General features: G+C 49.1%; 2 protein-coding genes and 1 long non-coding RNA gene across 3 annotated transcripts; all 3 read right to left on the reverse strand.

Moving 5' to 3' along the window:
- Positions 1–1,453: 1,453 nt before the first annotated feature.
- On the reverse strand, positions 1,454–6,046 carry LOC134033897 (mucin-2-like; the record flags this gene model as incomplete). Its single annotated transcript, XM_062478183.1, has 3 exons — positions 1,454–1,830; positions 2,269–2,431; positions 5,558–6,046. Coding segments are annotated over 3 exons (1,029 nt in total), but the record flags the coding sequence as incomplete, so codon positions are not given.
- Positions 6,047–8,245: 2,199 nt separating this feature from the next.
- LOC134033898 (mucin-2-like) lies at positions 8,246–9,619 on the reverse strand (the record flags this gene model as incomplete). Its single annotated transcript, XM_062478184.1, has 2 exons — positions 8,246–8,815; positions 9,032–9,619. Coding segments are annotated over 2 exons (1,158 nt in total), but the record flags the coding sequence as incomplete, so codon positions are not given.
- A 2,744-nt stretch (positions 9,620–12,363) lies between these two features.
- On the reverse strand, positions 12,364–14,860 carry LOC134033743 (uncharacterized). The gene is made up of 4 exons (XR_009932158.1): positions 13,926–14,860; positions 13,732–13,796; positions 13,480–13,625; positions 12,364–13,353 (listed from the first exon to the last, which is right to left on the reverse strand). It is a non-coding gene; the product is annotated as an uncharacterized LOC134033743 (long non-coding RNA).
- Positions 14,861–16,178: the final 1,318 nt, after the last annotated feature.

Below are 16,178 nucleotides of genomic sequence, written 5' to 3' on the forward strand. Positions count from 1 at the left end.
TTGTTGGAGCCTCTGTGCTAGTTGTAGGAGTGGCTGTTGTTGTTGTTGTTGGAGCCTCTGTGGTAGTTGTAGCGCCAGCTGTGGTTGTAGTGGGAGAAGCTGTGGTTGTTGTTGGAGCCTCTGTGCTCGTTGTAGGGGCAGCTGTGTTTGTAGTAGGAGAAGCTGTGGTTGTTGTCGGAGCGTCTGTGGTAGTTGTAGGGGCAGCTGGGGTTGTAGTGGGAGCGGATGTTGTTGTTGTTGGAGCCTCTGTAGTAGTTGTTGGGGCAGCTGTTGTTGTTGTTGGAGCCTCTGTGGTAGTTGTAGGGCCAGCTGTGGTTGTAGTGGGAGAAGCTGTGGTAGTTGTAGGAGTGGCTGTTGTTGTTGTTGGAGTCTCTGTGGTATTTGTAGGGCCAGCTGGAGTTGTAGTGGGAGAAGCTGTGGTTGTTGTTGGAGCCTCTGTGCTAGTTGTAGGAGTGGCTGTTGTCGTAGTGGGAGAAGCTGTGGTTGTTGTTGGAGTCTCTGTGCTAGTTGTAGGAGTGACTGTTGTTGTTATTGGAGCTTCTGTGGTAATTGTAGGTGCAGCTGTGGTTGTAGTGGGAGAAGCTGTTGTTGTTGTTGGAGCGGCTGTTGATGTTGTTGGACCCTCTGTGGTAGTTGTAGGAGTGGCTGTTGTTGTTGTTGGAGTCTCTGTGGTAGTTGTAGGGCCAGCTGGGGTTGTAGTGGGAGAAGCTGTGGTTGTTGTTGGAGCCTCTGTGCTAGTTGTAGGAGTGGCTGTTGTTGTTGTTGTTGGAGCCTCTGTGGTAGTTGTAGCGCCAGCTGTGGTTGTAGTGGGAGAAGCTGTGGTTGTTGTTGGAGCCTCTGTGCTCGTTGTAGGGGCAGCTGTGTTTGTAGTAGGAGAAGCTGTGGTTGTTGTCGGAGCGTCTGTGGTAGTTGTAGGGGCAGCTGGGGTTGTAGTGGGAGCGGATGTTGTTGTTGTTGGAGCCTCTGTAGTAGTTGTTGGGGCAGCTGTTGTTGTTGTTGGAGCCTCTGTGGTAGTTGTAGGGCCAGCTGTGGTTGTAGTGGGAGAAGCTGTGGTTGTTGTTGGAGCCTCTGTGCTAGTTGTAGGAGTGGCTGTTGTGGTTATTGGAGCCTCTGTGGTAGTTGTAGGTGCAGCTGTGGTTGTAGTGGGAGAAGCTGTTGTTGTTGTTGGAGCGGCTGTTGTTGTTGTTTGACCCTCTGTGGTAGTTGTAGGGCCAGCTGTGGTTGTAGTGGGAGAAGCTGTGGTTGTTGTTCGAGCCTCTGTGCTCGTTGTAGGGGCAGCTGTGGTTGTCGTGGGAGAAGCTGTGGTTTTTGGTGGAGCCTCTGTGCTAGTTGTAGGAGTGACTGTTGTTGTTATTGGAGCTTCTGTGGTAATTGTAGGTGCAGCTGTGGTTGTAGTGGGAGAAGCTGTTGTTGTTGTTGGAGCGGCTGTTGATGTTGTTGGACCCTCTGTGGTAGTTGTAGGAGTGGCTGTTGTTGTTGTTGGAGTCTCTGTGGTAGTTGTAGGGCCAGCTGGGGTTGTAGTGGGAGAAGCTGTGGTTGTTGTTGGAGCCTCTGTGCTAGTTGTAGGAGTGGCTGTTGTTGTTGTTGTTGGAGCCTCTGTGGTAGTTGTAGCGCCAGCTGTGGTTGTAGTGGGAGAAGCTGTGGTTGTTGTTGGAGCCTCTGTGCTCGTTGTAGGGGCAGCTGTGTTTGTAGTAGGAGAAGCTGTGGTTGTTGTCGGAGCGTCTGTGGTAGTTGTAGGGGCAGCTGGGGTTGTAGTGGGAGCGGATGTTGTTGTTGTTGGAGCCTCTGTAGTAGTTGTTGGGGCAGCTGTTGTTGTTGTTGTTGGAGCCTCTGTGGTAGTTGTAGGGCCAGCTGTGGTTGTAGTGGGAGAAGCTGTGGTTGTTGTTGGAGCCTCTGTGCTAGTTGTAGGAGTGGCTGTTGTGGTTATTGGAGCCTCTGTGGTAGTTGTAGGTGCAGCTGTGGTTGTAGTGGGAGAAGCTGTTGTTGTTGTTGGAGCGGCTGTTGTTGTTGTTTGACCCTCTGTGGTAGTTGTAGGGCCAGCTGTGGTTGTAGTGGGACAAGCTGTGGTGGTTGTTCGAGCCTCTGTGCTCGTTGTAGGGGCAGCTGTGGTTGTCGTGGGAGAAGCTGTGGTTTTTGTTGGAGCCTCTGTGCTAGTTGTAGGAGTGACTGTTGTTGTTATTGGAGCTTCTGTGGTAATTGTAGGTGCAGCTGTGGTTGTAGTGGGAGAAGCTGTTGTTGTTGTTGGAGCGGCTGTTGATGTTGTTGGACCCTCTGTGGTAGTTGTAGGAGTGGCTGTTGTTGTTGTTGGAGTCTCTGTGGTAGTTGTAGGGCCAGCTGGGGTTGTAGTGGGAGAAGCTGTGGTTGTTGTTGGAGCCTCTGTGCTAGTTGTAGGAGTAGCTGTTGTTGTTGTTGTTGTTGGAGCCTCTGTGGTAGTTGTAGGGCCAGCTGTGGTTGTAGTGGGAGAAGCTGTGGTTGTTGTTGGAGCCTCTGTGCTCGTTGTAGGGGCAGCTGTGTTTGTAGTGGGAGAAGCTGTGGTTGTTGTCGGAGCGTCTGTGGTAGTTGTAGGGGCAGCTGGGGTTGTAATGGGAGCGGATGTTGTTGTTGTTGGAGCCTCTGTAGTAGTTGTTGGGGCAGCTGTTGTTGTTGTTGGAGCCTCTGTGGTAGTTGTAGGGCCAGCTGTGGTTGTAGTGGGAGAAGCTGTGGTTGTTGTTGGAGCCTCTGTGCTAGTTGTAGGAGTGGCTGTTGTGGTTATTGGAGCCTCTGTGGTAGTTGTAGGTGCAGTTGTGGTTGTAGTGGGAGAAGCTGTTGTCGTTGTTGGAACCTCTGTGGTAGTTGTAGGAGTGGCTGTTGTTGTTGTTGTTGGAGTCTCTGTGGTAGTTGTAAGGCCAGCTGTGGTTGTAGTGGGAGAAGCTGTGGTTGTTGTTGGAGCCTCTGTGCTAGTTGTAGGAGTGACTGTTGTTGTTATTGGAGCCTCTGTGCTAGTTGTAGGTGCAGTTGTGGTTGTAGTGGGAGAAGCTGTTGTCGTTGTTGGACCCTCTGTGGTAGTTGTAGGAGTGGCTGTTGTTGTTGTTGGAGTCTCTGTGGTAGTTGTAGGGCCAGCTGGGGTTGTAGTCGGAGAAGCTGTGGTTGTTGTTGGAGCCTCTGTGCTAGTTGTAGTAGTAGCTGTTGTTGTTGTTGTTGTTGGAGCCTCTGTGGTAGTTGTAGGGCCAGCTGTGGTTGTAGTGGGAGAAGCTGTGGTTGTTGTTGGAGCCTCTGTGCTCGTTGTAGGGGCAGCTGTGTTTGTAGTGGGAGAAGCTGTGGTTGTTGTCGGAGCGTCTGTGGTAGTTGTAGGGGCAGCTGGGGTTGTAGTGGGAGCGGATGTTGTTGTTGTTGGAGCCTCTGTAGTAGTTGTTGGGGCAGCTGTTGTTGTTGTTGGAGCCTCTTTGGTAGTTGTAGGGACAGCTGTGGTTGTAGTGGGAGAAGCTGTGGTTGTTGTTGGAGCCTCTGTGCTAGTTGTAGGAGTGGCTGTTGTGGTTATTGGAGCCTCTGTGGTAGTTGTAGATGCAGCTGTGGTTGTAGTGGGAGAAGCTGTTGTTGTTGTTGGAGCGGCTGTTGTTGTTGTTTGACCCTCTGTGGTAGTTGTAGGGCCAGCTGTGGTTGTAGTGGGAGAAGCTGTGGTTGTTGTTCGAGCCTCTGTGCTCGTTGTAGGGGCAGCTGTGGTTGTCGTGGGAGAAGCTGTGGTTTTTGTTGGAGCCTCTGTGCTAGTTGTAGGAGTGACTGTTGTTGTTATTGGAGCTTCTGTGGTAATTGTAGGTGCAGCTGTGGTTGTAGTGGGAGAAGCTGTTGTTGTTGTTGGAGCGGCTGTTGATGTTGTTGGACCCTCTGTGGTAGTTGTAGGAGTGGCAGTTGTTGTTGTTGGAGTCTCTGTGGTAGTTGTAGGGCCAGCTGGGGTTGTAGTGGGAGAAGCTGTGGTTGTTGTTGGAGCCTCTGTGCTAGTTGTAGGAGTGGCTGTTGTTGTTGTTGTTGGAGCCTCTGTGGTAGTTGTAGCGCCAGCTGTGGTTGTAGTGGGAGAAGCTGTGGTTGTTGTTGGAGCCTCTGTGCTCGTTGTAGGGGCAGCTGTGTTTGTAGTAGGAGAAGCTGTGGTTGTTGTCGGAGCGTCTGTGGTAGTTGTAGGGGCAGCTGGGGTTGTAGTGGGAGCGGATGTTGTTGTTGTTGGAGCCTCTGTAGTAGTTGTTGGGGCAGCTGTTGTTGTTGTTGGAGCCTCTGTGGTAGTTGTAGGGCCAGCTGTGGTTGTAGTGGGAGAAGCTGTGGTTGTTGTTGGAGCCTCTGTGCTAGTTGTAGGAGTGGCTGTTGTGGTTATTGGAGCCTCTGTGGTAGTTGTAGGTGCAGCTGTGGTTGTAGTGGGAGAAGCTGTTGTTGTTGTTGGAGCGGCTGTTGTTGTTGTTTGACCCTCTGTGGTAGTTGTAGGGCCAGCTGTGGTTGTAGTGGGACAAGCTGTGGTGGTTGTTCGAGCCTCTGTGCTCGTTGTAGGGGCAGCTGTGGTTGTCGTGGGAGAAGCTGTGGTTTTTGTTGGAGCCTCTGTGCTAGTTGTAGGAGTGACTGTTGTTGTTATTGGAGCTTCTGTGGTAATTGTAGGTGCAGCTGTGGTTGTAGGGGGAGAAGCTGTTGTTGTTGTTGGAGCGGCTGTTGATGTTGTTGGACCCTCTGTGGTAGTTGTAGGAGTGGCTGTTGTTGTTGTTGGAGTCTCTGTGGTAGTTGTAGGGCCAGCTGGGGTTGTAGTGGGAGAAGCTGTGGTTGTTGTTGGAGCCTCTGTGCTAGTTGTAGGAGTAGCTGTTGTTGTTGTTGTTGTTGGAGCCTCTGTGGTAGTTGTAGGGCCAGCTGTGGTTGTAGTGGGAGAAGCTGTGGTTGTTGTTGGAGCCTCTGTGCTCGTTGTAGGGGCAGCTGTGTTTGTAGTGGGAGAAGCTGTGGTTGTTGTCGGAGCGTCTGTGGTAGTTGTAGGGGCAGCTGGGGTTGTAGTGGGAGCGGATGTTGTTGTTGTTGGAGCCTCTGTAGTAGTTGTTGGGGCAGCTGTTGTTGTTGTTGGAGCCTCTGTGGTAGTTGTAGGGCCAGCTGTGGTTGTAGTGGGAGAAGCTGTGGTTGTTGTTGGAGCCTCTGTGCTAGTTGTAGGAGTGGCTGTTGTGGTTATTGGAGCCTCTGTGGTAGTTGTAGGTGCAGCTGTGGTTGTAGTGGGAGAAGCTGTTGTTGTTGTTGGAGCGGCTGTTGTTGTTGTTTGACCCTCTGTGGTAGTTGTAGGGCCAGCTGTGGTTGTAGTGGGAGAAGCTGTGGTTGTTGTTCGAGCCTCTGTGCTCGTTGTAGGGGCAGCTGTGGTTGTCGTGGGAGAAGCTGTGGTTTTTGTTGGAGCCTCTGTGCTAGTTGTAGGAGTGACTGTTGTTGTTATTGGAGCTTCTGTGGTAATTGTAGGTGCAGCTGTGGTTGTAGTTGGAGAAGCTGTTGTTGTTGTTGGAGCGGCTGTTGATGTTGTTGGACCCTCTGTGGTAGTTGTAGGAGTGGCTGTTGTTGTTGTTGGAGTCTCTGTGGTAGTTGTAGGGCCAGCTGGGGTTGTAGTGGGAGAAGCTGTGGTTGTTGTTGGAGCCTCTGTGCTAGTTGTAGGAGTAGCTGTTGTTGTTGTTGTTGTTGGAGCCTCTGTGGTAGTTGTAGGGCCAGCTGTGGTTGTAGTGGGAGAAGCTGTGGTTGTTGTTGGAGCCTCTGTGCTCGTTGTAGGGGCAGCTGTGTTTGTAGTGGGAGAAGCTGTGGTTGTTGTCGGAGCGTCTGTGGTAGTTGTAGGGGCAGCTGGGGTTGTAATGGGAGCGGATGTTGTTGTTGTTGGAGCCTCTGTAGTAGTTGTTGGGGCAGCTGTTGTTGTTGTTGGAGCCTCTGTGGTAGTTGTAGGGCCAGCTGTGGTTGTAGTGGGAGAAGCTGTGGTTGTTGTTGGAGCCTCTGTGCTAGTTGTAGGAGTGGCTGTTGTGGTTATTGGAGCCTCTGTGGTAGTTGTAGGTGCAGTTGTGGTTGTAGTGGGAGAAGCTGTTGTCGTTGTTGGAACCTCTGTGGTAGTTGTAGGAGTGGCTGTTGTTGTTGTTGTTGGAGTCTCTGTGGTAGTTGTAAGGCCAGCTGTGGTTGTAGTGGGAGAAGCTGTGGTTGTTGTTGGAGCCTCTGTGCTAGTTGTAGGAGTGACTGTTGTTGTTATTGGAGCCTCTGTGGTAGTTGTAGGTGCAGTTGTGGTTGTAGTGGGAGAAGCTGTTGTCGTTGTTGGACCCTCTGTGGTAGTTGTAGGAGTGGCTGTTGTTGTTGTTGGAGTCTCTGTGGTAGTTGTAGGGCCAGCTGGGGTTGTAGTCGGAGAAGCTGTGGTTGTTGTTGGAGCCTCTGTGCTAGTTGTAGTAGTAGCTGTTGTTGTTGTTGTTGTTGGAGCCTCTGTGGTAGTTGTAGGGCCAGCTGTGGTTGTAGTGGGAGAAGCTGTGGTTGTTGTTGGAGCCTCTGTGCTCGTTGTAGGGGCAGCTGTGTTTGTAGTGGGAGAAGCTGTGGTTGTTGTCGGAGCGTCTGTGGTAGTTGTAGGGGCAGCTGGGGTTGTAGTGGGAGCGGATGTTGTTGTTGTTGGAGCCTCTGTAGTAGTTGTTGGGGCAGCTGTTGTTGTTGTTGGAGCCTCTTTGGTAGTTGTAGGGACAGCTGTGGTTGTAGTGGGAGAAGCTGTGGTTGTTGTTGGAGCCTCTGTGCTAGTTGTAGGAGTGGCTGTTGTGGTTATTGGAGCCTCTGTGGTAGTTGTAGATGCAGCTGTGGTTGTAGTGGGAGAAGCTGTTGTTGTTGTTGGAGCGGCTGTTGTTGTTGTTTGACCCTCTGTGGTAGTTGTAGGGCCAGCTGTGGTTGTAGTGGGAGAAGCTGTGGTTGTTGTTCGAGCCTCTGTGCTCGTTGTAGGGGCAGCTGTGGTTGTCGTGGGAGAAGCTGTGGTTTTTGTTGGAGCCTCTGTGCTAGTTGTAGGAGTGACTGTTGTTGTTATTGGAGCTTCTGTGGTAATTGTAGGTGCAGCTGTGGTTGTAGTGGGAGAAGCTGTTGTTGTTGTTGGAGCGGCTGTTGATGTTTTTGGACCCTCTGTGGTAGTTGTAGGAGTGGCTGTTGTTGTTGTTGGAGTCTCTGTGGTAGTTGTAGGGCCAGCTGTGGTTGTAGTGGGAGAAGCTGTGGTTGTTGTTGGAGCCTCTGTGCTAGTTGTAGGAGTGGCTGTTGTTGTTGTTGGAGCCTCTGTGCTCGTTGTAGGGGCAGCTGTGTTTGTAGTGGGAGAAGCTGTGGTTGTTGTCGGAGCGTCTGTGGTAGTTGTAAGGGCAGCTGGGGTTGTAGTGGGAGCGGATGTTGTTGTTGTTGGAGCCTCTGTAGTAGTTGTTGGGGCAGCTGTTGTTGTTGTTGGAGCCTCTGTGGTAGTTGTAGGGCCAGCTGTGGTTGTAGTGGGAGAAGCTGTGGTTGTTGTTGGAGCCTCTGTGCTAGTTGTAGGAGTGGCTGTTGTGGTTATTGGAGCCTCTGTGGTAGTTGTAGGTGCAGCTGTGGTTGTAGTGGGAGAAGCTGTTGTTGTTGTTGGAGCGGCTGTTGTTGTTGTTTGACCCTCTGTGGTAGTTGTAGGGCCAGCTGTGGTTGTAGTGGGAGAAGCTGTGGTTGTTGTTCGAGCCTCTGTGCTCGTTGTAGGGGCAGCTGTGGTTGTCGTGGGAGAAGCTGTGGTTTTTGTTGGAGCCTCTGTGCTAGTTGTAGGAGTGACTGTTGTTGTTATTGGAGCTTCTGTGGTAATTGTAGGTGCAGCTGTGGTTGTAGTGGGAGAAGCTGTTGTTGTTGTTGGAGCGGCTGTTGATGTTGTTGGACCCTCTGTGGTAGTTGTAGGAGTGGCTGTTGTTGTTGTTGGAGTCTCTGTGGTAGTTGTAGGGCCAGCTGGGGTTGTAGTGGGAGAAGCTGTGGTTGTTGTTGGAGCCTCTGTGCTAGTTGTAGGAGTAGCTGTTGTTGTTGTTGTTGTTGGAGCCTCTGTGGTAGTTGTAGGGCCAGCTGTGGTTGTAGTGGGAGAAGCTGTGGTTGTTGTTGGAGCCTCTGTGCTCGTTGTAGGGGCAGCTGTGTTTGTAGTGGGAGAAGCTGTGGTTGTTGTCGGAGCGTCTGTGGTAGTTGTAGGGGCAGCTGGGGTTGTAATGGGAGCGGATGTTGTTGTTGTTGGAGCCTCTGTAGTAGTTGTTGGGGCAGCTGTTGTTGTTGTTGGAGCCTCTGTGGTAGTTGTAGGGCCAGCTGTGGTTGTAGTGGGAGAAGCTGTGGTTGTTGTTGGAGCCTCTGTGCTAGTTGTAGGAGTGGCTGTTGTGGTTATTGGAGCCTCTGTGGTAGTTGTAGGTGCAGTTGTGGTTGTAGTGGGAGAAGCTGTTGTCGTTGTTGGAACCTCTGTGGTAGTTGTAGGAGTGGCTGTTGTTGTTGTTGTTGGAGTCTCTGTGGTAGTTGTAAGGCCAGCTGTGGTTGTAGTGGGAGAAGCTGTGGTTGTTGTTGGAGCCTCTGTGCTAGTTGTAGGAGTGACTGTTGTTGTTTTTGGAGCCTCTGTGGTAGTTGTAGGTGCAGTTGTGGTTGTAGTGGGAGAAGCTGTTGTCGTTGTTGGACCCTCTGTGGTAGTTGTAGGAGTGGCTGTTGTTGTTGTTGGAGTCTCTGTGGTAGTTGTAGGGCCAGCTGGGGTTGTAGTGGGAGAAGCTGTGGTTGTTGTTGGAGCCTCTGTGCTAGTTGTAGTAGTAGCTGTTGTTGTTGTTGTTGTTGGAGCCTCTGTGGTAGTTGTAGGGCCAGCTGTGGTTGTAGTGGGAGAAGCTGTGGTTGTTGTTGGAGCCTCTGTGCTCGTTGTAGGGGCAGCTGTGTTTGTAGTGGGAGAAGCTGTGGTTGTTGTCGGAGCGTCTGTGGTAGTTGTAGGGGCAGCTGGGGTTGTAGTGGGAGCGGATGTTGTTGTTGTTGGAGCCTCTGTAGTAGTTGTTGGGGCAGCTGTTGTTGTTGTTGGAGCCTCTTTGGTAGTTGTAGGGACAGCTGTGGTTGTAGTGGGAGAAGCTGTGGTTGTTGTTGGAGCCTCTGTGCTAGTTGTAGGAGTGGCTGTTGTGGTTATTGGAGCCTCTGTGGTAGTTGTAGGAACAGCTGTGGTTGTAGTGGGAGAAGCTGTGGTTGTTGTTGGAGCATCTGTTGCGGTTATAGGTGCAGCTGATGTTGTAATGGGAGCACCTTTTGTCGTTGTTGGAACCTCTGTGGTAGTCGTAGGAGTGGCTGTTGTTGTTGTTGGAGTCTCTGTGGTAGTTGTAGGGTCAGCTGTGGTTGTAGTGGGAGAAGCTGTGTTTGTTGTTGGAGCCTCTGTGCTAGTTGTAGGAGTGGCTGTTGTTGTTGTTGGAGCCTCTGTGGTAGTTGTAGGGACAGCTGTGGTTGTAGTGGGAGAAGCTGTGGTTGTTGTTGGAGCCTCTGTGCTAGTTGTAGGAGTGGCTGTTGTGGTTTTTGGAGCCTCTGTGGTAGTTGTAGGGCCAGCTGTGGTTGAAGTGGGAGAAGCTGTGGTTGTTGTTGGAGCCTCTGTGTTCGTTGTAGGAGTGGCTGTTGTTGTTGTTGGATCCTCTGTGGTAGTTGTAGGAGTGGCTGTTGTTGTTGTTGGAGCCTCTGTGCTAGTTGTAGGAGTGGCTGTTGTTGGAGCCTCTGTGCTAGTTGTAGGAGTGGCTGTTGTTGTTGTTGGAGCCTCTGTGGTAGTTGTAGGGACAGCTGTGGTTGTAGTGGGAGAAACTGTGATTGTTGTTGGAGCATCTGTTGCGGTTATAGGTGCAGCTGATGTTGTAATGGGAGCACCTTTTGTCGTTGTTGGAACCTCTGTGGTAGTCGTAGGAGTGGCTGTTGTTGTTGTTGGAGTCTCTGTGGTAGTTGTAGGGCCAGCTGTGGTTGTAGTGGGAGAAGCTGTGGTTGTTGTTGGAGCCTCTGTGCTAGTTGTAGGAGTGACTGCTGTTGTTGTTGGAGCCTCTGTGGTAGTTGTAGGTGCAGCTGTGGTTGTAGTGGGAGAAGCTGTTGTTATTGTTGGAGAGGCTGTTGTTGTTGTTGGTGCAGCTGATGTTGTAGTGGGAGAAGCTGTGGTTGTTGTTGGAGCCACTGTGCTAGTTGTAGGATTGACTGTTGTTGTTATTGGAGCCTCTGTGGTAGTTGTAGGTGCAGCTGTGGTTGTAGTGGGAGCAGGTGTTGTCGTTGTTGGAACCTCTGTGGTAGTTGTAGGAGTGGCTTTTGTTGTTGTTGGAGCCTCTGTGGTAGCTGTAGGGCCAGCTGTGGTTGTAGTTGGAGAAGCTGTGGTTGTTGTTGGAGCCTCTGTTGCGGTTATAGGTGCAGCTGATGTTGTAGTGGGAGCACCTGTTGTAGTTGTAGGTGCAGATGTGGTTGTAGTGAGAGCAGCTGTTGTCGTTGTTGGAACCTCTGTGGCAGTTGTAGGAGTGGCTGTTGTTGTTGTTGGAGTCTCTGTGGTAGTTGTAAGGCCAGCTGTGGTTGTAGTGGGAGAAGCTGTGGTTGTTGTTGGAGCCTCTGTGCTCGTTGTAGGGGCAGCTGTGGTTGTAGTGGGAGAAGCTGTGGTTGTTGTTGGAGCGTCTGTGGTAGTTGTTGGGGCAGCTGGGGTTGTAGTGGGAGCGGCTGTTGTTGTTGTTGGAGCCTCTGTAGTAGTTGTTGGGACAGCTGTTGTTGTTGTTGGAGCCTCTGTGGTAGTTGTAGGGCCAGCTGTGGTTGTAGTGGGAGAAGCTGTGGTTGTTGTTGGAGCCTCTGTGCTAGTTGTAGGAGTGACTGCTGTTGTTTTTGGAGCCTCTGTGGTAGTTGTAGGTGCAGCTGTGGTTGTAGTGGGAGAAGCTGTTGTTGTTGTTTGAGCGGCTGTTGTTGTTGTTGGACCCTCTGTGGTAGTTGTAGGGCCAGCTGTGGTCGTAGTGGGAGAAGCTGTGGTTGTTGTTGGAGCGTCTGTCATAGTTGTTGGGGCAGCAGCTGTTGTTGTTGGAACCTCTGTGGTAGTTGTAGGAGTGGCTGTTGTTGTTGTTGGAGCCTCTGTGCTAGTTGTAGGAGTGGCTGTTGTGGTTGTTGGAGCCTCTTTGGTAGTTGTAGGGCCAGCTGTGGTTGAAGTGGGAGAAGCTGTGGTTGTTGTTGGAGCCTCTGTGCTTGTTGTAGGAGTCGCCATTGTTGTAGTGGGAGAAGCTGTGGTTGTTGTTAGAGCCTTTGTGCTCGTTGTAGGGGCAGCTGTGGTTGTAGTGGGAGAAGCTGTGGTTGTTGTTGGAGCCTCTGTGCTCGTTGTAGGGGCAGCTGTGGTTGTAGTGGGAGAAGCTGTGGTTGTTGTTGGAGCGTCTGTCGTAGTTGTTGGGGCAGCTGTTGTTGTTGTTGGAACCTCTGTGGTAGTTCTAGGAGTGTCTGTTGTTGTTGTTGGAGCCTCTGTAGTTGGGGCAGCTGTTGATGTTGTTGGACCCCCTGTGGTAGTTGTAGGTGCAGCTGTGGTTGTATTGGGAGAAGCTGTGGTTGTTGTTGGAGCCTCTGTGCTAGTTGTAGGAGTGGCTGTTGTTGTTGTTGGAGCCTCTGTGGTAGTTGTAGGAGTGGCTGTTGTTGTTGTTGGAGCCTCTGTGGTAGTTGTAGGGACAGCTGTGGTTGTAGTGGCAGAAGCTGTGGTTGTTGTTGGAGCATCTGTTGTGGTTATAGGTGCAGCTGATGTTGTAGTGGGAGCACCTTTTGTCGTTGTTGGAACCTCTGTGGTAGTTGTAGGGCCAGCTGTGGTTGTAGTGGGAGCAGCTGTAGTAGTTGTAGCGGCAGCTGTGCTTGTAGTGGGAGCAGCTGTGGTTGTTGATGGAGCCTCTGTGGTAGTTGTAGGGCCAGCTGTAATTGTAGTGGGAGAAGCTGTGGTTGTTGTTGGAGTCTCTGTGGTAGTTGTAGGTGCAGCTGTGGTTGTTGTTGGAGCCTCTGTGGTAGTTGTAGGGGCAGCTGTGGTTGTAGTGGGAGCAGCTGTGGTAGTTGTAGGTACAGCTTTGGTTATTACTTGAGCCTTTGTTGTAGTTTTAGGTGCAGTAGTAGTTGTGGTAGCCGCTGTGGTTGTTTGAGCCTGTGTGGTTGTTGTCAAACCAGAAAATAGAAGAGACATTGTTTTACACTGAATTCCTTTGACTATAAAATTAATCAACAAATATTTCTTTGTTTAGTTCATCTGTATTTGTAATTTTTAGCTGTTTCGCTATAGCCACAAAAAACTGTTCCTCTGACTCACGTCTTTTTAGTTTCATTGTGTTCCCAATTGGGATTTATGTGAAAACATTACAAATATTTATTTTTAAACAAATTACTGTTGAGTTGACAAAATGTCAGAAACCTCTTCAATGACACGACTACTTTTAAAATAGTGACTTTTATTGTTTATTTCATTTTAAAATGTGTACAACCGTGGCCATCAAGATACAACATAGATGTTATGGATAACCTTATAGTAGCTAATTGGGTAGCTAAGTATTGACATTTTAATTAAAAACCCACTGGACCAGTCTCCAAATACCTTCTTCTACAATCTCATACTTTTTACATCTCTTTACCTTCTTTGTTTGATGGCTTCAGGTCTCACAGATTGCCACCCACAAGCCATCTCGTGAAAGTTATATTTTTTCTGGCTGAATGCTGTTTTCCAGTTAAATTAAATAAATATTAAAGAAAATAATATATGATAAATATTCATTAAGAAAGTTGATGTTGATAAATTGACTATGCTAAATCATTATTTCGATTTTTTGACAAACATTTCAAACTTTTTTAAAAGGTTCATACATCAAAAGCAAGTATAAATACATTATAAATATGAATAATTATAAAGATTATTTAAAGTTATTAGCATTACAGCAATTCTAGTGTTTACATTTGTGTATATAGAATTGTTTAATCAAACATTGTTTTCTTTTTTTTTCATGACATCTATTTTTTATGTCCTACTTGTTTCATGTTTTGTAGCATTGCATTTTTGATTTGGTTACACACATTTCTTTAGTTACTTACAAGAATGCCTTTCAAAAGTACATTATTTTCTTGTCCTAATTCATTAGAATTCTTACACGTTTTTGCAGTTCTGCAATTTGATATGAAGGAAAGGCCCAAAACAGTCAGAAAAGATCTACATCAAAATGTACAGAAAGTTGACTAAAGTGATTGGTAGTAGAAAAGTGACCATATCTACAGGTCTGCTCCTTGCCATTGCACCGCTGGTGGTGGTGAGTGCTGTGGCAGTTTGAGTTGTTTGCGTTGTTGTACTGGTACTTGCAGCTGTACTTGTGGTTGTAGGTGCTACTGTGGAATTAGTTGCCTCCACAGTTGTAGGAGTTACAGTACTGGAGGCATTTGGTTCAGCTATTGTGAGAAAGAAGAAAAACATTGTTTCTTGCAAAACATTTAACTGAGTTCAATAAAAAAAAATCTTGTTTTTTTTATATATCTGAACATTATGGAATTATTTAGATTATAATAATTACAAACCTGCAACAATACTGCCAATGATAACATTCAGGAAAACCAGGGATTCATTTAAAGACGTTTTTAATGAGTCTTCTGCACTGGTGATGTTCGGAACTACACTCTTATTCTGGAATATCAAGTTGGCTGTGACACCCACTGACCCAGGCCTGAAAAGTAGAGATTCATAAATGGATTGTTTATACTCTAGCAATAGAGCATGAATACATTGAAAGAGCCAACATAAACCTAAATCTCTTGTCACAGATCACTTACCAAAATCCAATAATTATGCATCTCAGGAAACTGAAAGGGTATCGCATCCTGTATCCCCGATTCAGCTAGAAGATATGAGGGAAACAATTAAATGATTATCGCACAAAGAACATATGAAAACATGAATTATTGAAAAATCTATTTCAAATGATTTTCCTTTTGAATTGAAATGACGAATTTTAGATGAGAATTACCTCAGCTGTGACATTGGCAGCCAATTCTTGATATTGCGACGACTTTGGGTTGTTGTATTCGATTACGAAAACCCGCACCAAACGCATCCTCAGAAAGAGGTAACCCTCATTTTGTTGAGGGGGGTCTGTTGATGCACCTGTGCTAGTCGTAGGAGTGGCTGTTGTTATTGTTGGAGCATCTGTTGCAGTTATAAGTGCAGCTGATGTTGTGGTGGGAGAACCTGATGTAGTTGTAGGTGCGTCTGTTGCGGTTATAGGTGCAGCTGTGGTTGTAGTAGGAGTGGCTGTTGTTGTTGTTGGACCCTCTGTGGTAGTTGTAGGTGCAGCTGTGGTTGTAGTGTGAGCAGCTGTTGTTGTTGTTGGAGCCTCTGTGCTCGTTGTAGGGCCAGCTGTGGTTGTAATAGGAGGAGCCGTTGTTGTTGATGGAGCCTCTGTGGTAGTTGTAGGTGCAGATGTGGTTGTAATGGGAGCAGCCGTTGTTGTTGGAGCCTCTGTTGCTGTTATAGGTGCAGCTGTGGTTGTGGTGGGAGCACCTGTTGTAGTTGTAGGTGCAGCTATGGTTGTAGTGGGAGCAGCTGTTGTCGTTGTTGGAACCTCTGTGGTAGTTGTAGGACCAGCTGTGGTTATAGTGGGAGAAGCTGTGGATGTTGTTGGAGCCTCTATGCTAGTTGTAGGAGTGACTGTTGTTGTTGTTGGAGCCTCTGTGGTAGTTGTAGGTGCAGCTGTGGTTGTAGTGGGAGAAGTTGTGGTTGTTGTTGTAGAGGCTGTTGTTGTTGTTGGAGCCTCTGTGGTAGTTGTAGGAGTGGCTGTTGTTGTTGTTGGAGTCTCTGTGGTAGTTGTAGGGCCAGCTGATGTTGTAGTGGGAGCACCTGTTGTCGTTGTTGGAACCTCTGTGGTAGTTGTAGGAGTGGCTGTTGTTGTTGTTGGAGTCTCTGTGGTAGTTGTAGGGCCAGCTGGGGTTGTAGTGGGAGAAGCTGTTGTTGTTGTTGGAGCGGCTGTTGTTTTTGTTGGACCCTCTGTGGTAGTTGTAGGGCCAGCTGTGGTTGTAGTGGGAGAAGCTGTGGTTGTTGTTGGAGCCTCTTTGCTCGTTGTAGGGGCAGCTGTGGTTGTAGTGGGAGAAGCTGTGGTTTTTGTTGGAGCCTCTGTGCTAGTTGTAGGAGTGGATGATGTTGTTGTTTGAGCCTCTGTGGTAGTTGTAGGAGTGGCTGTTGTGGTTGTTGGAGCCTCTGTGGTAGTTGTAGGGCCAGCTGTGGTTGAAGTGGGAGAAGCTGTGGTTGTTCTTGGAGCCTCTGTGCTCGTTGTAGGAGTGGCTGTTGTTGTTGTTGGAGCCTCTGTGGTAGTTGTAGGGCCAGCTGTGGTTGTAGTGGGAGAAGCTGTGGTTGTTGTTGGAGCCTCTGTGCTCGTTGTAGGGGCAGCTGTGGTTGTAGTGGGAGAAGCTGTGGTTGTTGTTGGAGCCTCTGTGCTCGTTGTAGGGGCAGCTGTGGTTGTAGTGAGAGAAGCTGTGGTTGTTGTTGGAGCGTCTGTCGTAGTTGTTGGGGCAGCTGTTGTTGATGTTGGAACCTCTGTGGTAGTTGTAGGAGTGGCTGTTGTTGTTGTTGGAGCCTCTGTTGTTGGACCCTCTGTGGTAGTTGTAGGTGCAGCTGTGGTTGTAGTGGGAGAAGCTGTGGTTGTTGTTGGAGCCTCTGTGCTAGTTGTAGGAGTGGCTGTTCTTGTTGTTGGAGCCTCTGTGGTAGTTGTAGGGCCAGCTGTGGTTGTAGTAGGAGAAGCTGTGGTTGTTGTTGGAGCCTCTGTGCTAGTTGTAGGACTGGCTGTTGTTGTTGTTGGAGCCTCTGTGGTAGTTGTAGGGACAGCTGTGGTTGTAGTGGGAGAAGCTGTGGTTGTTGTTGGAGCATCTGTTGCGGTTATAGGTGCAGCTGATGTTGTAGTGGGAGCACCTTTGGTCGTTGTTGGAACCTCTGTGGTAGTTGTAGGAGTGGCTGTTGTTGTTGTTGGAGTCTCTGTGGTAGTTGTAGGGCCAGCTGTGGTTGAAGTGGGAGAAGCTGTGGTTGTTGTTGGAGCTTCTGTGTTCGTTGTAGGAGTGGCTGTTGTTGTTGTTGGAGCCTCTATGGTAGTTGTAGGGCCAGCTGTGGTTGTAGTGGGAGAAGCTGTGGTTGTTGTTGGAGCCTCTGTGCTCGTTATAGGGGCAGCTGTGGTTGTAGTGGTAGAGGCTGTGGTTGTTGTTGGAGCCTCTGTGCTCGTTGTAGGGGCAGCTGT

Source organism: Osmerus eperlanus, chromosome 14 (genome assembly GCF_963692335.1).
Source record: "Osmerus eperlanus chromosome 14, fOsmEpe2.1, whole genome shotgun sequence".
In the NCBI taxonomy this organism is placed as follows: Eukaryota; Metazoa; Chordata; class Actinopteri; order Osmeriformes; family Osmeridae; genus Osmerus; species Osmerus eperlanus.